Here is a 24,594-nt window from a genome sequence, read left to right on the forward strand (position 1 = left end):
CGCGCCGGTGAGGTCCGCACCTTCACCGCCTACGTATGCGCGTGAGTGTACCTGCCTTCTCAGGATGGTTGACTGTCGTTCGACCGGACCCCGTCATCTATGCGCACAGTCCTGACGAAGGGTCTCGGCTTGAAACGTCGACTGTACCTCTTCCTAGAGATGCTGTCTGGCCTGCAGCATTCACCAGCAACTTTGATGTGTGTTGCTTGAATTTCCAGCCTGTTGTTTGCTGATGAACTGAAGCAGTGTTGTATAGAGGAATAGTCTAAAATTCCTCCAAGCCAATGTGCAGGACTGATAACAGTTACCAGAAATGGTTGGTTGAAGTTACTGCCATACAAGGGGGGAGGTCACACCAGTTACTGAAAGCAAAGGTTCACATACATTTCCCAACAAAATACATGTAATATTGGACCATTTTTCTTAATGAATAAATGAACAAATATGATGTTTTTGTGTTATTGATTGAATTGGGTTCTCTTTATCTAGTAAAAGGATTCACAAACTTTCGAGCACGAGCAGCTTTTTGTCTCGCACTTGAAATTCATGTAATAACCTTAATGCAGGCAGAGTAGTTTTGGGTTCTATAATGCTGAATGCTTGCAACTTTCCTGAAACTCCATGAACTCTATTCCAGCATAAAATGAAACCACGTTTCACAACTAGCTACCTAATTAACATATCAGAAGCTTTCTCAGATATGTTGCCTATAAAAACTGTTGTCAGACCACTGCTTTCATCACTTTCACAATCCCTCTGAGCAGCATGGACTTTCCTTGGTCCAATATGCTTCTGAACCAGAGGCACGGAGTTTGGCACCAACACCTGTTTGTCCTCTGTTGGGCAATGGTTCATGCTGTTTGGTATTGAGACGGTTATGGCATCATCTGGTACCTTTCTTAATTTGCTTTCAGGTGACTCTGCTACAGGCAATGTGGCATGCAAATAGCGAATGGATCTCCAATTAAGCTGTAGTTGTCTCAGCCAATCACGATCCCACAATTCTGGTTCTTCTGTTTTATTCCACATATAAGTTCAATATGGCTTATTAGTTGGCGTATTTCACTGTTACGGATGTTCTTTCCACTGGATTTATCTTTTCTCCAGTACAAGATTTTAGATGGATATCTGTAGGTTTCAGTTCAGTATCTTTGAAATGCCATTCAAACTCATTTTGTGGAATGACTGAAACAGCAGAACCACTGTCAAATTCCATTTTAATTAAATAGCCATTTAACTTCTGGTGTAAGTCATCTTACTTGTCTATTGTTAGTTTTCACATTGTACATCTCAAGGTTACACAGTCCTGTTTCACTTTCATCATTATAAGATGTTTTCAACAGCATACAGATCAGTGTTCTTTTTGAAACTGAAACTTGAACTTTTAATGCTTTCTCTTCTCTGTGCAGTCCATTTATTTTTGTATGCCTGCCATGCTCTTTGTATGTGTCCCACTTTGTTGCATTTTCTGCAAGTTTCACCTTTTAACCTATATTTGTTGGGTGTATGTGAGCCCCTGCCACAATGGTAACACAATTTGTTCAGCCGGGCTGATTGTTGTTTAGATGTTGCAATTTCATCTGTCTTTGGTTTCCATTGAAACAACAATTTCCACTGCTCTTTTAAATGTAAGCTGTGCTTCAGTTAGGAGCCATTTTTGAATGCTGTCTTATAAGATTCCACAAACTAATCAATCTCTCAGTATATCATGAAGCCCATTTCCAAACTGACAATGCTCAGGCAATCTCTTCAATTCAGCCATGTACGCTGAAATGGACTCCCTTTCTTTTTGATTCCGCTTATGAAACTGAAAGCAGTCTGAAATCAACAATGGTTTTGGTTCTAAGTGTTCACTTTTACTATAGCAACAAAGTTAATTTCTGGTGGTTTGTTGGAATAGTCAAATTTTGAAGCAAACTGTACACCTTTATACCTAATGCATTTAGCGAAATTGGCACTCACGTCTCATTAGCTATTTCATTTGCTTCAAAGTACTGTTCCAATAGCTCAGTGTACATAAGCCAATTACCCATTGTGTATTCAAATGTGTCAAGTTTTCTGATGTAACCAGCCATTTCTGATTTTTTAAATAATGATTATTATCACCCGGTACTCACACTTCATGAACCCTGAATTCTTCAGTGTATGGCCTTTTAAAAAAAAATTGGATTGTGTTTTCCCATCCAAAGAACACGTGCTGCTCTGTGTTGAGATTGCTCTTACTGCATTCTATTTTATTTTGAACATCTCACTGCAACTGATCAAAACCTGTGTCAGCTTCGTCTTAAAAATACCTCGTCACTAACACTATGTTTTGTGACTTCAAAATATTAAACTAATTCAAAAGAACACATAAGTCCAAAATTATATGGGTGTACCTTCATCTTTACTTGAAGCGAGGCATGCACATATCACATGAGAGTGTGATGACTCGAAGATAATGTATTTTTACATATAACCTGGAATTAATTATTTAAAAGAATAAGAATGCTTAATCAAACTATATATACACACACAAGATTAATCTGTCATGATCCGGATCGGGGTCTCTTTAAATTTACTTTGTTTATGTTACGATCCGGACCGTTGACTCCCTGTTTCCGTTTGGTTCCCTGTTTTCCCGTGTCCCTTGGCCTTGGTGGTTAGAGGCAATTTACTCTCGGCTGAACCGGTAGATTATAGTCTCTGGCTTTCAGCTGTTCGGGGTGGGAGCATCTGCAAAGTCACCAAAGGTACAGCGTGCCAATGTCATCTGGCCGGAGCAAGCCTAGTCCCCGCCTGAAGCGAGTGCCGGTAATTCGCCTGTCCTCACCAGAGCAACCCTGTCAAGTTACCTCGCCAAAGCGAGCCTGCAAAGTTTCCTCACCGAGGTGGGTCCGTCAGTTAACCCGCTGGAGGGAATCAAGAACTGCTGAATACTGTTCCCAGGCCGAGTCCAGAGCTCGCCACGGCTCCGGGGGCATTCAAGTTTCAAGTCAAGTCCCATCCCTGGCAGCATCCAAGTTCCAAATCAAGTCCTGGCCCTGGCGGTCTGTGATTCCTGCCCTACCCCCCTGTCTGAATCTCTTCTCTGCCCCTCTCGCCTCTAGCTCTCGTCTGCAGCCCCCGCCTGCACTTCGGTCTAGATAGGTACTGTCTGGTGTTCATTCGTGTTGGTCTTGTCTTGTCCTCGCCTCCGTGGGGTAAGTCAGGCCATCTTGCCGTTGCCCCGCGGGGGGTCATGTCTTGTCCTCGCCTCCGTGGGGTAAGTCAGGCCATCTTGCTGTTGCCCCGCGGGGGGTCATGTCTTGTCTTGTCTTGTCCTCGCCTCCGTGGGTAAGTCTGGCTGTTTTGCCGTTGCCCCGTGGGGGGTCATGAGTCCCGGCCCTATGTCCTGTTCCCAAGGAGGGGTCCCGACTCTGTGTTCTGTGTATGTGTCCATGGTTCCATGTACCTGCTGTCCCGAGACCGAGGCTCTGTTTTCCCATATTCCTCCTCTCCCTAGTCCACGTCATGTCCATGCCTGGTTCTGGGGTCCGAGCCCGGGGCAAGACCCAGGTACTGGGTCCTTGCCCAGTCTCTGGCTTGGAGTCCATACCGTAGCCTCTTCATGTCGCCAGTAGTTCTGGGATCCAGTTCCGAGTCCTAGCCCAGACCCTTGTCCCAGCCTGGTCGTAGTCCTGAGTTCTTGTCCAGTTCGCTATTCCTGCTTCTGCTTTGCTCTCCTGGTATCAAACAATAAACTCAATTTAATTAACTTCACAAGATGCGTCTTGCATTTGGGTCCCCCAATACCCCCCCATTGTGACATAATCAAATATTATTGACGTATTAAATACACAAGACCTCCTGCCAGACGTAGCCTCCAATGGTTCACCACTCGTGTCCTCATACCTCGGTTCCATTCTAACACTCTTGGTTCAGTCCCTTCCCACTTATACCTGCGACACTTCTCATGCTCTCAGTCTCCTCAGTAACATTCAATTCCCTAGCCCTGACTACCTCATCTTCACCGTGGATGTTCAGTCCCTATACACATCTATCGTCTATCAAGAAGGCCTCAAAGCTCTTCACTTCTTTCTTAATAAAAGATCCAGCCAATTCCCCTCCACCACCACCTTCCTCCGTCTGGCAGAAGTGGTCCTCACCCTCAACAGTTTTTCCTTCAGCTCCTCCCAATTTCTCCAGACATGAGAGATAGCCATGGGCACCTGCATGGTCCCAAGCTATGCCTGCCTCTTTGTTGACTATGTAGAACAGTCCATGTTCGAAGCTTTCCTTGGTTCTGGTTTAATATAGCAGTACCGAAGGCAAGAACTTTGACAGGAAATGTTATTAATAACACCTTTTCTGAAGTAAATTGTGGTAAACTGTCACTGCAAACAATGAAGAGGTGAGTGAAGGGAGGGATGAGCTGTGCTGGTGTGTTGCAAAGTCGAAACGTAGTATGTTTGAGATGAGGCTGCAGATGGAGTTGGAGTGAGTGATTCTGAGAGGAAGAGTCAAGGCAGAGGAGTTTTGATGTCCATCAAATTAACCCAGGTGCGAGGTTGGACCACTCTAAGTGCCAAGCCAATTTGGAGAGGCCGAGAGGTCTTGGCAGCAAGGTCTAGACCCAGAACAATTGCTGTGGTGGGTCCCAGCACCCGTTTTGAGACACGACCCACTGCTTGGACAATTTAAACGCTAGTCCAGATAGACTAGAAAGGCAGGTTGTCAGGACCTGGAGTGAGAGTTGGGCCAATTTTGCACACTCTCTCACAATATTCACTCCTTTCTCTGCAGCGCTGAGGCTATGAGACTGCCCCTATTGCCTTGCTTCACGTCTGCGAGCGTCACGGCGAATTGCCCTGCTAATATGATAACTTGAGAACGAGGCTTTAGGCCTACTCTGGCCTGCTGTGGGGATTCAGACCTAAGGACTCAGTTTGGTTCAGAATGCTGTGCTGGTTTCTATTGCTTATATGATTTGTGTTTTTTCCCTTTCTCTGAGCATTGGGTGTTATTCTTTTTTTAATTGGTTCTTCCAGGTCTTGCTTTGTGGCCGTCTGTAAGCAAACAAATCTCAAGGTTGTATAATTTATACAAACTATGATAATAAATGTACTTTCAATCTTTCAATTTAATGTTCCCCAACTCTGCCTCCATTACATTTTGCTGCTTTATGCACCCATGCCGAGCTCATCATTTTTATCAGTTTTGCCTCTAACTTTCACCCTGCCCTTCAATTCTCTTGGTCCATTTCTAACACCTCCCTCAACTTTCTCAATCTCTCCGTCTTCATCTCTGGAGTCAAATTGTCAACCGTCATTTTTTGTAAACCTACCGATTCCCACAGTTATCTTGACTTGCCCTCTTCCCGCCCAATCACCTGTAAAAATGCTATTCTCTTTTCTCAGTTCCTTCTCCTCCGCTGCATCTATTCCCTGGATAACGTTTTCCTTTCCAGGACATCACAGATGCTGCCCTCACCTGCATCTCCTCCATTTCCTGCACTCATCTCACCTTAACAGTGACAGAGTTCCTTTTGTCCTTACCCACCACCCCATGAGCCTCTGCATCCAACACATCATCCTCCACAACTTCTGCCATCTCCAGAGGGGTCACAGCACTAAACATAAATAAACCTTACCTCCCCCTTTTAGTTTCCACAGTGATCACTCTCTCCACAATTCCCTTGACTATTCATGCTTCCTCATTAATCTCCCTCCTGACCTTTATCTCCGCAAGTAACTCAAGCACTACAGCTGCCCTACACCTCCTCCCTCACCTCCATTCAGGGCCCCAAACAGCCCTTCCAGGCGAGGCGACTCTTCACCTGAGAACCTCTTGTGTCTGGAGCTCCAATGCAGCCTCCTGTACATTGGTGAGACCCTTCTTAAATTGGGGAACCTCCTCTCTATTCACCAAAAGCAGAGTTTCCCAGTAGCCAAGCATTTTAATTCTGATTCCCATTCCCATTCTGACATGTTCCTGTTCCCGTTCCATGGCCTCCCCCTGTGCAAAGATGAAGCCACCGGGTGGAGGAACAACACCTTATATTTTGTCTGGGTAGACTCCAACCTGATAGTCATAGTCATAGTCATAGTCGTACTTTATTGATCCCGGGGGAAATTGGTTAAAATCGTAATATTATAAAATCATAAAATCATAATATTTATGATGGCATAAACATTGAGTTGTCCTTCCAGTAATTTCCCCCCCCCCACCCTTCCCTTCTTCTTCTATTCCCCACTCTGGCATTTTCCTCTTTTAACCTGCCTATCACTCCCCTGGGTCCTCTCCTCCTTCCCTTTCTCCCAATGGTCGACTCTCCTCTCCAATCTGATTTCTTCGTCTCCAGCCCTTTACATTTCCCATCCACTTGGCTTCACCTATCACCATCTAGCTATCTTCCTCCACCCCTCCTCCACCTTGTCACTTTGGCATCTTCCCCTTTCCATTTCAGTCCTGAAGAAGGGTTTCGGCCTGAAACATCAATTGGTTATTTACTTCCATAAATGTTGCCTGTCCTGCTGAATTCTGCCAGCATTTTGCATGTGTTACATCTATAGACTTCCTCATGTTCACCACCCTCATGCACTTGATGTTGTAGTAAGTATAAGCTTAAGGGGTGTATGGGGTGTCAGGGAGGGATAGCGCTTCTGGTGGGGGAACAAGTTGTGTACTTTTCAGGGCGGTTTGTCCACCTCTGGTCCCCACCTGGCACTCAGCTCTCACCTGTGGCTCCCCGTAGCTGTTTGCATGCGACAGCGGCCACACCCCGGGTAACGGCTTCGACAAGCCGGCTAAACCAGGTGAGAGTAGCCGACGGGTCTCGAACCCTCGGTGTGATAGGGAGTTGTCTATCCCAGCACGTGAAGACAGACTCCGGCGGATTGAGCGGACGAGACCAATGGAAGGTCCAACGGTCAAGAAGGCGGTCTCTGCAAGCATCGTGGAACGTGTAGAGCAGGACAAGACACAGAAGACGTCCTGGTCATCCACTGCGCCTAGTCCCATCTCCAGCCGTCTCGACTCTGTCTTGCCACTGGATCTAGATGGGAATTGGGAAGAGAGAGTGAGGCTGACACTGCACAATCCTCCCTCACTTAAATCCAAATCACGCGCTAGTCTCGACACCATCAATAATGGTGTTGAGGTCTTCATCGATGTTGACGATGGACAAACACTGAAGTATAAGCTGAATCTGGTGCTCTGGTGGTCTGGACATGAAACACGTGCGAAGGGTGTTCTGATATCTCCTCTGTTCATTCACAGTTGAAACTGGGATCACAGAGTCAATTCCAATTTTTCTGTGAGTCATAATTGGTTGATGCAACACTCGCAACACGCTGGAGGAACTCAGCAGGTCAGGCAGCATCCGTGGAAAAGATCGGTCGACATTTCGAGCCAGAACCGAAGGGTTCTGGCTCGAAATGTCGACCGATCTTTTCTACGGATGCTGCCCGACCTGCTGAGTTCCTCCAGCGTGTTGCGAGTGTTGCTTTGACCCCAGCATCTGCAGATTATATTGTGTTCATAATTGGTTGATATTTTCCATATTTTGAGGAACATGGGTTCACATTTAGACCCACATATTTGTTCCTATTTCTAGCTTATTTATTGTTCCACAATTTATAGATCAAGAGGTTTACTGATATTCCTGCTGCCTTTCAGGTGGAACAGATCCATATTAGGACAGAATGTGCAACTTGCCAATGGCACACACTTTCTTTCAGGGAGCAAAATAGGAATTGCACAATGAACGGTCGAGCTCTGAAGAGTGTGGTAGAACAGAAGGATCTGGGAATACAGATGCATTATTGCTGAAGGTGGGACCCTATCACAGTGTTACATGGAAGCTGATAAATAGGAAGGAAGACACAGGTTGTGAGTAAGCATGTTGACTATTTACTCACTAACAACAGTGAAACACTCCACCAAGCAGCTAAGTCAAACAAGTACTATTCTAAACCACCCTAACTTACAAAAGCTAATAACACTTATAACTCAAACAGGTACTTTGATAAATACCCCCAAGTTACACAACTACAATACGAGACATTCAACGAACAGGTACTTACCTATGTGTGTGCTTGGGCCCTCCTATCTGCCGCACACTTCCCCAGTGGCTCTTCAGTCCCGGTCGTGACCCAGTCTGAAGGGGAGCTCTGCACAAAAAGAGAGACAGTGCCTCACATGCACTTTTCTTATACGCCGGTTGTGCCTGAGGCCAGTGGCATGAAAGTCAGCAGATGGGAGAAAGCTATCACATCCTTCAAACAGGCTAATCATGGTGGAGGCGGCTTTTGACTGGCAGGTAAGTTAACCCTTGACATTACGCATGGGTAGATGGGATTGTAGAGAGAGCTTTTGCTACATTGGCCTTCAGAGTATTGAGGACCAGAGTTGGTATGTTAAATTACGATTGTATAAAATGTTGGTAAGACCTAATTTGGAGTATTGTGTGCAGTTTTGGTGACTATCTACAGGAAAGATGTAAACAAAATGGAAAGAATGCAGAGAAAACTTAGAAGGATGTTGCCAGGACTTGAGGACCTGAGTTATAGGGAAGGGTTGAAAAAGTTAGGATTTCATTCCCTGGGGCGTAGGAGAATGAGGGGCAACTTAGTAGAGGTATACAAAATTATGTGGGGCATAGATAGGGTAAACACAAGCAAGTCTTTTCCACTGAGGTTGGGTGAGACTAAAACTAGAGATCACAGGTTAAGGGTGAAAGGTGAAATGTTTAAGGAAAACCTGAGGGGGAACTTCTTCTCTCAGAGAGTGGTGAGAGTGTGGAACAAACTGCCAGAAAAACTGGTGGATGCGGGTACGATTTCAACATTTAGGAAAAAATTGGATAAGTACATGGATGGTAGTGGTATGCAGGGCTATAGTCTATGTGTCTATGATATGCAGGGTTATGGTCTATAGTCTATGGTCTATGGTCTATGACCTATGCTCTATATGGTCCATGGTCTATGGTCTATGGTCTATGCTATGGTCTGTGGTCCATATGGTCTATGGTCTATATGGTCTATGGTCTATGGTCTATGCTATGGTCTATGGTCTATATGGTCTGTGGTCTATGGTCGATGGTCTATATGGTCTATGCTATGGTCTATGGTCTATTTGGTCTATAGTTTGTATGGTCTATGGTCTATATGGTCTATGGTCTATGGTCTATGCTATGGTCTATGGTCTATATGGTCTGTGGTCTATGGTCGATGGTCTATATGGTCTATGCTATGGTCTATGGTCTATTTGGTCTATAGTTTGTATGGTCTATGGTCTATATGGTCTATGGTTTATGTTTGGGCTGATGGGACCAGGCTGAATAACAGTTTGGCACAGTCTGGAGGCCAGTCTCTGTGTCATCACTCGCTCTCTTCCTCCTGCTCAGTTCCTCAGTGAGCCACTAAGAGAGGGGAAAGCCCTCACATCTGCCGACAACAATGTAGGCTCCTCCATGAATGAGTTTTGGCTCCTGTTTGCTGACTGGTAGGAGAGCCTTGGATGAATGAGACCACGGGAAGGAGCAGCTCAACATTTGGTTCGGTCTGGGACTGCAGGGTTTGTGGGGCTCAAAAGGGAGCAGCCTTTCATTTCATATCATATGTTGGTTCGAGGAAGAAAATAATGAAAAGGAATGATACAGTGATTAGCGCAGAGCCTAGTCCAGCAGCAGTCTGGATATATACATCAAAAATTTGCTAATGCATTGCCTGTGGATTTACATTTATTAATTCTAGTACATTGAGCTATGGGCAAAGTTTTTCATAGTGTCACACTGTCAGAAAAATAGCCTGACAAGCATTTAAGTTAATAAAATAATCTATAAGTAATAGATGCCAAATATCATTTCAAGACAGGGTCTGAATATAACACAGGCCAGAATATCCTCCAGCAAAAACTGCTGTGTTTGTAATATATGATGTTTGTTAGGAAGGTCAATAAGTAAAGGCAAGTGGTTAGATAATTAGATAAAAAACAATAAAGACAGCAAATTCTACCATTCTGATAAAGATATTGATGACCTTGCACCCCTCATGGGAATCTGTCTGTCATGAATAATAGAGTGTATGAATTATAGTATGTTTCATCACTTAAGGCCTCCGTCGTTCAGGACACGTTCTCTTCTTACGGCGACTGTACTATCGAAGAGGAAGTACAGGAAGCCCGACGACATGCAAGGAATGTTTTCAGAACAGTTTCTTCCCCTCCACCATCAGATTTCCGAATGGACAATGAACCGATGAACACTACCTCATTAGTTTTGCTCTCTTCTTTGCTCTACTTATTTAATTTATATCTATATACAGAATTTCTTATTGTAATTTACTGTATTTTATATATTGTTATGTACTGCTACCGCCAATTCTCGATATACAGAAAGTCAGTGCTATTAAATATGATTCTGATGCTGTTTGAAATATATGGTGAGGATGACTATTATAATGAGAGGCTACAATATTACCATAAATTATTTGTTACCAGCCAGAGCTCTGATCCCTAAATTGATGTTTGCCTCAAAAATCGGAATGGATGCAAGGAGGTGAAGTGGCTCTCTTACAATGCATTTCAGAATATACTGTATCTGAAACACCCTCTCATATATTAATGTTCTTGCTTCCAAATTACGAAGTCAAGGGTGAGGGATATTGGGTAGCTGTTTGTCTGTCAAGATTATAGAGCTACCCAGGATAAATGTGTAGCAGTTCTTGGCCTGAGCAGGTTAGCAGGGAGGTTCTGTGCATCTCTTTGGTACTGTTTTGGCATTGTTCATTTTGCAGAGCAGCATAAAGACAAAAAATTCTACAGATGCTGGAAATTCAAAGCAATACACACAAAATACCAAAGGTACTCAGTAGGTCAGGCAGCATCTATGGAGAGGAATAAAAAGTTGATGTTTCAGGCTGAGACCTTTCTTCAGGACGTGAGGTTGTGGTTACAGAGATGAGTACAACACCATTCTCTCCAGGTGAATTCTGCACCTGATTCCTCTTCCATGTAAACATCATTTCCTCTTTCACCCTTCAACGTGCAGACACCTGAAAGCTAACAAAGGCCATCCAATGTCCCCTTCAGAAGGGTTGGCTTGAACATTTCATTACATTTACTTATAGAATGCCATTTTAAGTTTTTTGATATAAATTGCATTTTTTAATTTAGCGATACAGCATAATAACAGGCCTTTCTGACCTGAGGAGCCCATGTTGCCCAGTTACACCCATGTGACCAAATAACCTGCTAACACGTGTGTCTTTGGAATGTGGGAGGAAAACAGGGCACCCGGAGGAAACCCACATGGTCAAACTTCTTACAGACAACGGTGGGTATTGAACCCAGGCTGGTAACTCAGTAAAGCATTACGCTTACCGGTACCTCGACAGGCAATCTTCAGCAATACTTCTGATTTTTGTAGGCAATTATTTGTTATATTCTAAATTTGTAATTGACATATAAGATTTTGCCATGGAAATAATAAAAGTAAATTCAGGTATTTGGCATTTTGCATTGAATTGTCTGTATGAGGGTGTCATAAGGTGGTGGCTGGGAACAGACCCACGTGCAAGACACAGACACTGAAATACTAGGGACAGGACTAGGATACAGGCTGAGAGCAAAGACATGGACACGAAAACCGGGAACCCGGAACAGGACTGGACAAGAGAGCTAGGAGCCCGGGCTTGGACTCCGAGCCAGAGACTGGACAAGGACCCAGTACCTGGGTCTTGCCTCTGGCTTGGACCCCAGAACTAGGCAAGGATGAGGCTTGGCAGGCAGGCAGGACGAGGCTGGAGTCTTCAGGCTTGAGGCTAGAGGCAAGGCTTGGCAGATGGCAGGAGATTTGAGGCAAGGCTTGGCAGGAGGCGGGAGACTGGAGTCTTCAGGCTTGAGGCTAGAGGCTAGAGACCTCAGGCGAGACTTGGCAGGAGGTGGGAGACCTGAGGCGAGGCTCAGCAGGAGGCAGGAGACCTGAGGCTAGAGACTTGAGGCGAGGCTTGGCAGGAGGCTGGAGTCTTCAGGCTTGAGGCTAGAGGCTAGAGACCTGAGGTGAGGTTTGGCAGGAGGCTGGAGTCTTCAGGCTTGAGGCTAGGCAGGAAGCTGGAGTCTTCAGGCTTGAGGCTAGGCAGGAAGCTGGAGGCTTCAGGCTTGAGGCTAGGCAGGAAGCTGGAGGCTTCAGGCTTGAGGCTAGGCAGGAAGCTGGAGGCTTCAGGCTTGAGGCTAGGCAGGAAGCTGGAGGCTTCAGGCTTGAGGCTGGGCAGGAAGCTGGAGGCTTCAGGCTTGAGGCTGGGCAGGAAGCTGGAGGCTTCAGGCTTGAGGCTGGGCAGGAAGCTGGAGGCTTCAGGCTTGAGGCTGGGCAGGAGGCTGGAGTCTTCAGGCTTGAGGCTAGGCAGGAGGCTGGAGGCTTCAGGCTTGAGGCTAGGCAGGAAGCTGGAGGCTTCAGGCTTGAGGCTGGGCAGGAGGCTGGAGTCTTCAGGCTTGAGGCTGGGCAGGAGGCTGGAGTCTTCAGGCTAGAAGCTAGGCAGGAGGCTGGAGTCTTCAGGCTTGAGGCTTGGCAGGAGGCTGGAGTCTTCAGGCTTGAGGCTAGAGACCAGAGGCGAGGGTTGGCAGGAGGCAGGAGTCTAGAGGCTTGGCTGGAGGCCAGAGTCCAGTGGCTTCTCCTGGGCAGGGCGCGGTACTCTTGGGCAGGGCGCAGATCGCCACCCAACAGAGGCAAGTGACAGGAAGGGACAGAACGAACCACAGGTAACGGCAAGATGGCCTGGCTTACCCAACGGAGGCAAGGGTTAGGAAGTGACTGAACCAACTGTAGGTAACGGCAATACGGCAATACAGCCTGGCTTACCTGACGGAGGCAAGGGACAGGAAGGGAGCTAGCTACAGGGTGGCTCCAGGACCATACTGCAGGCGAGATGAGGGGAGAGTTACCAGCAAGACAAGGCAAGGCTTCAGGCAATGCAAGGTGAGATGAGAACTACAGGTGAGGCGAGAGTAGCAGCAAGACAAGGCAAGGCTTCTGGCAAAACAAGGCGAGATGAGAACTTCAGGCGAGGCAGGAGTTATCAGCAAGACAAGGCAAGGCTTCAGGCGAGGAAACAGAAGGCAGAGGAAGGGATACAAGGAGTAAGGACAAGAACAAACCAGCAGCCACGCCCTGGTCTCTGATGGTATTTATGCAGGCAGCCCCAATGAGAATCAGCTGCCTCAATTAGTGCTCAACAAGAACAGAAACAGGGTAGACAGGAAAACCTGGAGCAATGGTCGATGGACCGGACTGTGAACCGGAATACGGACTTCACGGACTGGACCATGACAGAGGGGTGATTGATAAGTTTGTGGCCTAAGGCAGAAGGAGTCAATTTTAGAAAACCTAGCACATTTATTTTTCAACATAGTCCCCTCCTACATTTACATACTTAGTCCAGTGGTCGTGGAGCATACGGATCCCTCCTTTGTAGAAGTCGGCATCTTGGACCTCCAGAAAGTGGTCCACAGCAGGGGTGATTGATAAGTTCATGGCCTATGGTAGAAGGAGATGAGTTATACAGCTGTCATTACATACACGTGCAGTTCAGCTCTTTGAATGATTATGTAGAAAGTTTGAAATTAATAACTCATCTCCCCCTTGTCGGGTAAATTCCATGCGTGCTGGGATTAACCAATCTCCTTGTTGGGTAAATTCTATGTGTGCTGGGATTATCCAATCTCCTTGTCGGGTAAATTCCATGTGTGCTGGGATTAACCAATCTCCTTGTCAGGTAAATTCCATGTGTGCTGGGATTAACCAATCTCCTTGAACAATTAGCTTGTGATGACTACTTGTACCACTGGACCCAGACTTCCAAGGCCAAGAGAGAGGAACTTCCCCAGTGCAACGGGTTTTTGACTTTAAAACTCTCCCACACTGGTCTCTGGTCATTCCTGGATACAATGGACAACCAACAATTTCTATTTTAAAACTCTTCCACACTGGTCTCCGGTCGTTGTTGGATACAATGGACAACCAACAATTTCCACTTTAAAGCTCTCTGCACTGGTCTCCTGTCATTCCTGGATACAATGGACAACCAACAATTTCCACTTTAAAACTCTCCCACACCAGTCTCCGGTCATTGCTGGATACAATGGACAACCAACAATTTCTACTTTAAAAACACTCCGCACTGGTCTCCTGTCATTGCTGGATACGATGGACAACCAACACATTGGGATGTTGGCAGTATTACCAAGTGACAACTGAACAGCCATCACAGCAGTTGTGACCCTCAGGCATGGAGCCAACAAATGTTGAGCTGGATATTCTGGCCTGTTATGTGTAACATCCAGTAAAATACCTATAGGGACAAAGATTTTAATGGATTTATTTGTTCATGAAGGTGGATGGGACCAACAAGGCCAGCAATTACTGCCCATCCATAATTGGCTGTGAACTGAGAGGCTTGTTGGGCTGTTTCAGAGAACAACAAAGAGTCAAACAGATCAGTTGGTCTGATGTCACAAACAAGGCCAGATTGTGTTTAGGTGGCAGATTTCCTTCTCCGAAAGGCAACAGTAAATGAACCTGGTTTACGTTTAATCTGCAGTCTCAATCCAGTGAGGTAGATATTGGGCACGTAAAGACTTTACACTTTGCAGAACAAGGCTTATTTCTATTAAATTTGAGCAAAGAAATTACACTTATTTAGCATATTTTGTGACTTTGAATGCTGCAGGTCTTAACGGCCATCTTTTAGAATACAGATTCTAAGACAGGGGTTCTCAACCTTTTTTTAATCTACGTTATGTGTTGTTCCTTTCCTTGGCACATTGGGTGGCGACCTTGCCATTTCTTTGGCATTTTATCTATTTTCTTTACAAGGCTGAGTTGCTAGCTCAATGCTCAACCCAGCACGGATGGAAAGCGTGCAAGGACCTGGCTGGATTCGAACCTGGGACCACTCATCTCAAAGTCCAGTGTGGATGCCACTACACCATCAACTGGCTTTTTTATGCCATGGACCCCTATCATCAACCGAGGGTTTCGAGGACTCCAGGTTAGGAATCCCTGCTCTAAGGAAATGTGACAACCAATTTGCTCCAAACAAGCTCCCACAATAATTTTCTTTGTGATGTAGCTTGATAAATAAGAGTTGAGCAGGACATGAGGATGGCTCCCCTGACCTCTTTGAAATACTATCATTGGAGTTTTTTACATCCACCTGAGTCAGTAAACAAGACTTCAGTTACATGTCTCATCTCAAAGTTGACATTTGCAATTGTATAGTTCTTTCTCAGTAACACATTTTTGTATTCAATTATCTCTGACTCAAAGTGAAGAATACCACTCATTGTGCAAAGGCTGACATTTAAGTCAGTCTTAATTAAATTCTCAAACAGCAGGGGCTTTCCCCAGTGTCTTCCTCAACCACCTTTATCAAAGCAGGTCATTTGACTCTTAGGAAGAGAGAACACTTTCTAAAACTTGATTTTGAAAATTCACATTTATCTATTTTACACCAACTACAATAAACTTCAAAGTTAAAGGGCCAGATCAGGCTGAGCTTTGCCAGTGTTCTGACTGGAATTGTTGGTTATTGAATTGTTTAAACAGCTATAATTCAAACCTTCCATGCTTGTGTGCAAAACACAAAGCCCAGAACTTACTGAAGATTTAGAAGGTTAAATCTGTCAGGATTTTTTTTGCCACTTAAGTTCTTGTGGAATCTGGATACAGGACCCGGTCGGTGGTGCTTACTTTCTCCCATATTCACTAGGAAATCAGCACGTGGATCTCAGATCAGAAAGCAAAAAGGAAAACAAGGATTTGTTTTTTAATTATTTCAGTTCAGTTTAATGTTTTGTTTGTCGGTACTTCAGTTGTTTTCGAGATTCAAAATTGTTCATTGTCATTCTTCAGTAAACGAGTATAGAGGAGAACAAAATGATTGTTACTCCCACTTGGCAAAATGAACTATTCTAGGTAGCAGCAGGACATATGGAAACAAAATAAGACAGTGGCTGTGTCAATGTGCAAAAGTCTTGGGCACGTATACAGTGTCTATAAAAAGTATTTACCCCCCTTGGAAGTTTTCATATTTTTTTGTTGCACAACATTGAATCACAATGGATTTAATTTGGCATTTTTTGACACTGATCAACAGAAAAAGACTTTTGTGTGAAAGTGTAAACAAATCTCGACCAAGTGATTGAGATAAATTATAAATATAAAACACAAAATAATTGATTGCATAAGTATTCACCCCCTTCAGGTCAGTATTTAGTAGATGCACATTTGGCAGCAATTACAGCCTTGAGTCTGTGTGGATAGGTCTCCATCAGCTTTGTACATCCGGACACTGCAATTTTTCCCCAATCTTCTTTACTAAACTACTCAAGCTCTGACAGATTGCATGGGGATCGTGAGTGAACAGCCATTTTTCAAGTCCAGCCACGAATTCTCAGTTGGATTAAGGACAGGACTCTGACTTGGCCACTCCAGGACATTAACTTTGTTGGTTTTAAGCCTTTCCTGTATAGCTTTGGCTTTAAACTTGGGGTCATTGTCTTACTGGAAAACAAATCTTCTCCCAAGTTGCAGTTCTTGTGCAGACTGCGTCAGGTTTTCCTCCAGGATTTCTTTGTATTTTTCTGTATTCATTTTACCCTCTACCTTCACAAGCCTTCCAGGGCTTTCCTCCTAGTATGATGCAGCCACCAGTATGTTTCATGTTAGGGATGGTGTGTTTTTGATTATGTGTGGTGTTTAGCTAATGGCAAACATAGCATTTAGTCTGATGGCCAAAAAGCTCAATTTTGGTTTCAGCAGACCATAGAACCTTCTTCCAGCTGACTTCGGAGTCTCCAACATGCCTTCTGGCAAACTCCAACTGAGATTTCATGTGTGTTTTTTTTTCAATAGTGGCTTTCTCTTTGCCACTCTCCGATAAATCTGCAACTGGTGAAGCACCTGGGCAACAGTTGTTGTATGCACAGTCTCTCCCATCTCAGCCACGGAAGCTTGTAACTCCTCCAGAGTTGTCATGGGTCTCTTGGTGGCCTCCCTCACTCGTCCCCTTCTTGCACGGTCACTCAGCTTTTGAGGACGTCCTGCTCTAAACAGATTTGCAGCTGTGCCATATTCTTTCCATTTCTTGTTGATTGATTTAACTGTACTCCATGAGATATTCAGTGACAGAAATTTTCTTGTATCCTTCTACTGACTTATGCTTTTCAATAATCTTTTCGCAGAGTTGCTTGGAGTGTTCTTTTGTCTCCATCATGTAGTTTTTGCCAGGATACTGACTCTCCAACAGTTGGACCTTCAAGATTCAGGTGTATTTTTACTATGATCATTTGAAACACCTTGACTGCACACAGGTCTCCAAAAACAGATCTCCATTTAACTAATTATGTGACTTCTAAAACCAGTTGGCTGCCCCAGTGATGACTTGGTATGTCATATTAAAGTCGGGGGAGTGGGTTGAAGACTTATGCAATTAATTATTTTGTGTTTTATATTTGTAATTGAAATAGATCACTTTGTAGAGATCTGTTTTTACTTTGACACGAAAGAGTCTTTTTCTGTTGATCTGTGTAAAAAAACCCAAATTAAATCCATTATGGTTCAATGTTGTAAAACAATAAAACATGGAAACTTCTAAGGGGGTGAATACTTTTTATACTTATTTATATAGCTAGGATGCCTAAGACTTTTGCACAGTACTGTATTTGTCAATATGGAGCAGAGAGTAAGTTTGTAAATCTGTGGGAGCAAAGGATGTCCAGAATTATGAGGGTGGAATAACACGGGAGGGGTGTGGAACAGTTGGGAGAGGAGTGCTGGAGAGGGTGGGGGTGGAACGGATGCAGACTTACCCTGCCCTGAGACACAGGCAAGATCATTTGATTGCATCAATTGGTTAATTGATCATTACAGAATGTCTCTCTGGTGTTTCCTGCTACCCCCCTCTGCCTTCCCCTTTTCCCAAGCATGATATCCCTCTCCCTGCTCTCTTCCCACCATCAGTCCACAACAGAGACCCATAGCAGGATCAGTTTGATCATTACCCATATGTTGTGAAATTTGATTTTTGTTGTGGCAGCAAACCAGAGCAATACATAAAATTACTATAGTGCTATGCAAATTCTTAGGCACCCTAATGATATATATGTGCCTCAGACTTTCAACAATACCATAGATATGAGGTATAATTGGAAACTTCCTGAACTTATTTACATTTACAATTAGAATTGGAGCCTGTTTCTTGTTTGAATTGCTTGATTTTCTGCTATATTCACATAACTCCAGAAAACTCCCTAACATGGAACAGACCCTTTGGCCCTCAACATTGTGCCAAACTAATACATTTTGTAATTAAATGCCTAATGAAACTAGTCCCTTCTGCCGTCATAATGTCCGTATTCTTCCAATATAATGTGCTTATCTAAGAATCTCACAAATGCCTCTAACGACTGTAAAAAATTTGCCGCACACTGCCCTGGTAATCTTAACCCATCTCACCTTAAATGCATGCTCTCTGACATCAGTTATTTCAATGTGGAGAAGAAGATATTGGTTGTCTACTCTATGATATATGCCTCACATAATCTTGTGAAACATAATGAGATCTTCACTGAGCTTTCAGTGCTCCAGAGAAAACAGCCCAGGTTTGTCCAATCTCTCCTTGTATCATGCCCTCTACTCCAGGCAGCACGCAGGTAATCCTCTTCTGTACTCCCTACAAAGTCTCCACATCCTTCCTATAAGGAGGTGACCAGAATGGAATGCAATAGTCCAGATTTGGCTTAACTAGAGTTTTATAAAGCTGCCGCATAACTTCCTGACTCTTGAACTCAGTAAACAGACCAACGAAGGCAAGCATAACCATATAGTAAACACAGCAGATTCTGCAGAAACCTTGAGCAATATTTGAGAAACTCAGGCGGCCTTCAGGGGAATAAACAGTCAATGTTTCGGACTGACATCCTTCATCTGGACTGCAGAGGAAGGGGGCAGGAGCCAGGGTAACAAGGTGGGGTGGATGGAAAGGAGTACACGCTGGCAAACTATAGATGAGAACAGGTGAGGGGGAAGTTGGGTGGGTGGGAAAGGGGGATGAATTAAGAAGCTGAGAAAGGGTGTGTGGAAGATGTAAAGAGCTCAAGAAGAAGTAATCTAATAGGAGAAGACACCATGGAAGAAAGAGAAGGAGGAGTGGAAACTAGGGGCAGCTGGCTATCCATTTCAATTAACCCTCCTATTCCTATCAGTTTCTCTATTGCCATGGTGAAGCTAAACTCAAGTTGAAGGGACAACACATCATATTCTGTCTAGGTAGCCCCCAACCAAATGGCATGAGCATGGATTTCTCCAACTTCCGGTAATTTCTCCTCCCTTCCCTCTTTCTCTGTATTTCCATTCTCCAATCTGGATATCCCATCACCCCTCTTCTCCTCGAAAAATGCATGCTCCACACAGACAGCGTTTGAGGCCAAAAAAACTCGAAATGCTGGAGGAGCTGAGTGGATCAAGCAGGCAGAAGAGCAATGGATTAAAGTAAGAGTGACATGTTGCTGGAGCGTCTGCTAACCATTGATGTAGGAGTGGTGAATTGTCCTAAAGCTCCCAACTGGAATCAAGTGAGCTGTCTTTAAACTAGAACAATTTTAAATTATTTATTGTCTTTCTTCTAGGAAGAATAACTAATAGTCCCCAATGAACAAGTATACTAGTTATTTTGTAGAATCTGAAATTAGGCTATCTAACAAAGTCAGATAAATGATATCGTATCCATTAAAGAGAGGCCCTGGACAATTCTGATTTGATGGAGAATGGACGTGAAAGCACAAAGGAACAGCTGGAGAAATTTCTGAAACGCACGTTTGCTGCTGTCATTACTGTGTGGTGGGGAATCTTTCGGAGGGTAGGCCTCAAAATCCCCGGCCTTGCCTGCTTTTGGCGACCAAGAAGGAGGTCGAATCGTTCGGACAGAGATGGCGCTCAGTACTCGGTGTTGGAGAGCTGATGAGAGCTCGAAGTTTTCGGATGACTCAGAGTCGGATTGTGGTCGGCATGGCAGGGAGAGTTTTTCTTCCTTCTCCCGTCTGCGTGAGATGTGGGACATTTGAGAAACTCAACTGTGCTCACGGACTTCTTCATCAAGTTATGGTATTGTTGCACTGTTTGTAACTATATGTTATAATTATGTGGTTTTGTCAGTTTTTTCAGTTTTGGTCTGTCCTGTGTTTTGTGATATCACACCGGAGGAAATAATGTATCATTTCTTAATGCATGCATTACTAAATGACAATAAAAGAGGACTACGTGTCTTCATAATCATCATCATCAAATCTTAAATTGGGAAAAATGAATTGGATTGTGTAATAAAATGTGTAAATGCAAAAAGCAAGATTGACTACAAAAATAATATTTTAAAAATGAAGTAAAAACAAAAGGAGTTATTAAGAGAATGAAGTGTTTATTTATAGGAAAGATACAAATAAAAATACTGTAACGCATACAAAATGCTGGAGGAACTCAGCACGTCAGACAGTAACTAGGGAAAGGAATAAAGAGTCAATGTTTCAGGCCAAGACCCTTCATCTGGATTGGATGAAGCATATTCCTGGTGAAGGGTCTTGGCCTAAAACATTAACTCTGTATTCCTCTCCATAGATGCTGCCTGACCTGCTGAGTTCCTCCATTATTTTGTCAGTATCTGTTACTTTGGATCTCCAGCATCTGCAGAATCTCTTGTGTTAATGATAAAAATGCTGTTTAGTATTCTTGTAATGCTAAAGATAAAAGATGTGGACAGGAGAGGCGAGGTACGATAAATAGTAAAAAAGGTGTTTTAAAAGATAAAATTTGAATAATAGAACTGCAACCACAGATATTTGTTCATGGAAAGAGCACAGTCCAAACAGAAGAAAATAATTGTTCAAATTAAGGAATGGTGAAAATAAAATGAACTCAAAATAAAATTTACACAGAATAGCATGAAATGTATCGCTCAGAAATAGGTCATCGCTACCATTTAAGTTCCAATCGATTCAATGCCAGATCATTATTATTCTCTGGAACTAGGTACATATTGCCAGCTACACCCACACAAAATGCTGGTAGAATGCAGCAGGCCAAGCAGCATCTATAGGAAGAGGTACAGTTGACGTTTCAGGCCGAGACCCTTCGTCAGGACGCCAGCTTCCTTGTCTGCTCTAACCTTTTTTCAAATACTTAAGATGTGCAAAACAAATTTTAATTTTCTTTCCCTTTCTTTACCCATAAGTGAAGCTAAACTTATGATTTCAATGCCTGCTTTGGTCACTCCTTTGTGTTAAGGATCTTTCTGAGTATTGCTGAGTGTCATTTCACAAACTGTTGGCAAAATCTGAATCTATCAACTCTTCAGATGTTGCTGTTGCCAGCAGCATGAACAGCGGCACTGTCAAAAGCAGCTCTGATGAAAAGCCTTCTTATCCACAGATGCTGATTGACGTGTGTTTCCAACATTTTCTGTTTTATTTCAGGATTCCAGCATCTGCAGTATTTTTTGGGGTTTTCACAGTATTTTCCCCTATTTTTTATTATTCTGAATAACTGGTTAAGTTATTATTGAGTAGAACTCCAGAAGCCAGCAAGGGCCCTACATGGTCCAAGAAGCTTTAATGAATTCAATGTGGAACTGAGTCAACACCCCAGATATTGACAAGGATCTGTACAATTACATCAGGAATACAATGCCGAGTACATTTATGAAGCCATTAGGTTATACAACATAGAAATAGCCCCTTCATCTCACAGTACCTGTGCCAGCCATCAAGTAGCTACAGACTTATACTAATGCATTTTCCAGCAATCGTTCCTTAGTCTTCTATCCCATGGGATTTCAAGTGCTTATCTAAATACTTGTCAAATGTTGTGTGAGGGCCTGACTCCAGCAACTCTTCAGACATACAGTAGATTCTAACTACATTTTGGTTACTGAGGTAATTGCTATGTTCACCTGAAGGAAAGGTTTTTCTAATATCTAGAGGGCTTATTATTCCCAGAATCATGACATCCTGTGAAGCAACATAGCCTTTGAGTGTGTGCTCTTTTAAAACGGAATCTAACAAATTTATAGTGTTAGTACAATTCACTGTCTGAATCCTTGCTCATGAAAAAGAAGGAAGATTATGCTTTGTCTAAATGTCCTTGGATGGCAGCCCACCTAGGAGAAGGAAAACTCTGATTTTAAACCTCCACTGCCTTGCAGCCATGCCCACCCATGGGAAAGGCATCAGGAGTAAGCCCCAAGAGGGAAATCTGGAGCCGGGGTCCCTAAGGCAGTTTGATGTTGTTTACAGCTTCACTCTGCGATGATACTGATGCTAAGCTGTATCGGTACTTGTCCTTCCCTTGGACTACATCGGTGATGTGGAGAGGGGGAATCCGCTGCACGGGCAACAGCCGGTTCCTCAAATCTTCCTGCGAGGCTTGTGCCCTGGAGAGGACACAGTCCACCAGAGGCACAAACCCATGATCCCCTGGGATCGACGGCTGCCTACTACTACTGTATGTGTTTTGTTTGTGGTAGTGACTCATTGTTTGTGTCACATTTAGGACATTTCCAAGGTATATGATTAAGGGGACTTATAAATGCATCTTCTTTTATTTTAGAGGGAATTATTTGGAGACAGTTCAAATAATTGGTTATTATGAGAGGATTGAATACATTTTCATCTTTGTTACCTTCATCGGGTAGATTTAAAGCAGAGGTTGATGGGTTCTTGATTATTAAGGGCATCAAAGGTTATTGGGAGAAGGCAGGAGAATGGGATTGAGAGAGACAATAATGGAATAGCGGAGCAGACTCAAAGGGCCAAATAGCCTAATTCTGTTCCTATGTCTTTATGGTCTTATATGAATGTTGGCCACTTTCAAAACAAATTTAATTGGAAGGTTAAGTTTAATTAAAATGGGCCTTGGCCTGAAATGTCCACTGTTTATTCATTTCCATAGATGCTGCCTGATCTGTTGAGTTCCTCCAGCATTTTGTGTGTGTTGCTTGAGTACGAACTTGCCTTTTCTCTACATGGTTACTGTTTAATCCTGAGCACTGGTCTGTCCCTTCTTTTTCTTGGTAGTGCCAATTTATATTGATTTATAGGTAGTTTTTTTTTTCCCCCACGGTCTCCCTCTATACGAAATGCACTAATTTTGTGATGCATTATTACAAATCAAAGTTCCATAGGGTTGTGTTACATCATCAGCAACAATGAATATAGAATTGAGTCAGGTTTTATAAACAAACATAAACATTTATTAAACTCTGCTCAACAATAGCGAAAAGTATTCAAACGACTAACTTAACCGGAAATTAACTGCTATATGGAAACTCTGGAACAGTTCTTAAAGTTGTAAATTTGAACACAGTCTTAAAGTGGTAAATTCGCAAGTCCAAGTGATTTATACAGTCAGTAAGGAGAGACTTCTGAGAAAACGGATTTCTTCGAAGACATGACGTTACTGCTGATTCCGTCCTAAGGATTCACGACGAAGGAATGAACACTGCACAAACCTTCCTGATCTTACAGGGGTTATCTCAGATGCAGGTCACTATTCGTGAACAAAGATTCAATAAAGTCGACCCTTTATGAAACGACCAAACGACACTAACCTTCCCGTACTTTGGTAAGGTCTTCGCTCTCTGGTACTAGACTGTAAAGGTAAATCAAAGGTATCCCAAACAAAAACTAGCAGCGATTGGCGAAACTGCCGGCACAACGATTTTACCTTACAATAAAAAGTAAAGCTCCACTTTAAAACGAAACTGCGCCATGAGACGAATACGCAGTATAACGGAGTAACTGACGAATTAAACAGCAAACTAAACTGCGTAACAACAGGGGTTTCCCCTTTTATATACCTGTAGGGAACATGTCATCATGTGACCTCACACTGGCGGGAAAATTACATCACCCCACCATCACAAGGCCATTACATCATGCTCACAAGATACTCAATTACATCATGGTCATAAGACAGTCACAAGTTACCCACGAGGTATGTAACAAGTGAAGAAGCCTCAGCTGCTTCCCTGGGCAGGGAATTCCACAGATTTTCCACTCTCTGGGAAAAACTGTTTCTCCTCATCTCTGTCCTAAATCTTCTCCCCTGAATCTTGAGGCAATGTCCCCTAGTTCTAGTCTCACCTACTAATGGAAACAACTTTCCTACTTCTATTTCATTTATCCCTTTCAAAATGTTGTATGTTTCTATAAGATCCCCTCTCAGTCTTCTGAATTTCAGAGAGTATAGTCCCAGGTGACTCAATCTCTCCTCATAGGTTAACCCCTTCATCTCTGGAATCGACCTGGTGAACCTTCTCTGCACTGCCTCCAAAGCCAGTGTATCCTTCCTTAAGTATGAAAGGTATCAGAGTCAGTGCATGAAGACGGTGTGCCATCTAACAGCAACTGATTGTCTTGGTCATTTTTCATGTGGTCACAAGATCCTGTTGGACGCTTGTAACGTGGAAAGCTGCAAGTCCAGTTCACGGGTTTACTGGCGGAACTGACGGTGGGGGGGCTGTGTGGCTTCGGTGGTAGCAAGGACAAGGTCTGAAGCTCTGGTGACCTCAGCTTGCAGCTGCCCCAAAG

The 24,594-nt window shown here is 43.7% G+C and overlaps 1 protein-coding gene across 1 annotated transcript in view; it reads right to left on the reverse strand.

The window, feature by feature from the left end:
- Positions 1-202: 202 nt before the first annotated feature.
- Positions 203-24,594, reverse strand: part of LOC140211257 (uncharacterized) — a 63,493-nt gene continuing 39,101 nt past the window's right edge. The window contains exons 2-5 of the mRNA XM_072280934.1: positions 13,389-13,492; positions 8,046-8,132; positions 6,700-7,015; positions 203-3,704 (exon numbers count right to left, since the gene is read on the reverse strand). Of these exons, the coding sequence (XP_072137035.1) occupies positions 3,588-3,704; positions 6,700-7,015; positions 8,046-8,132; positions 13,389-13,489 (621 nt within the window). The 5' untranslated portion in view covers positions 13,490-13,492 and the 3' untranslated portion in view covers positions 203-3,587. The remainder of the gene's footprint in view (positions 3,705-6,699; positions 7,016-8,045; positions 8,133-13,388; positions 13,493-24,594) is intronic.

This window comes from Mobula birostris, chromosome 16 (assembly GCF_030028105.1).
Source record: "Mobula birostris isolate sMobBir1 chromosome 16, sMobBir1.hap1, whole genome shotgun sequence".
Classification (NCBI taxonomy): domain Eukaryota; kingdom Metazoa; phylum Chordata; class Chondrichthyes; order Myliobatiformes; family Myliobatidae; genus Mobula; species Mobula birostris.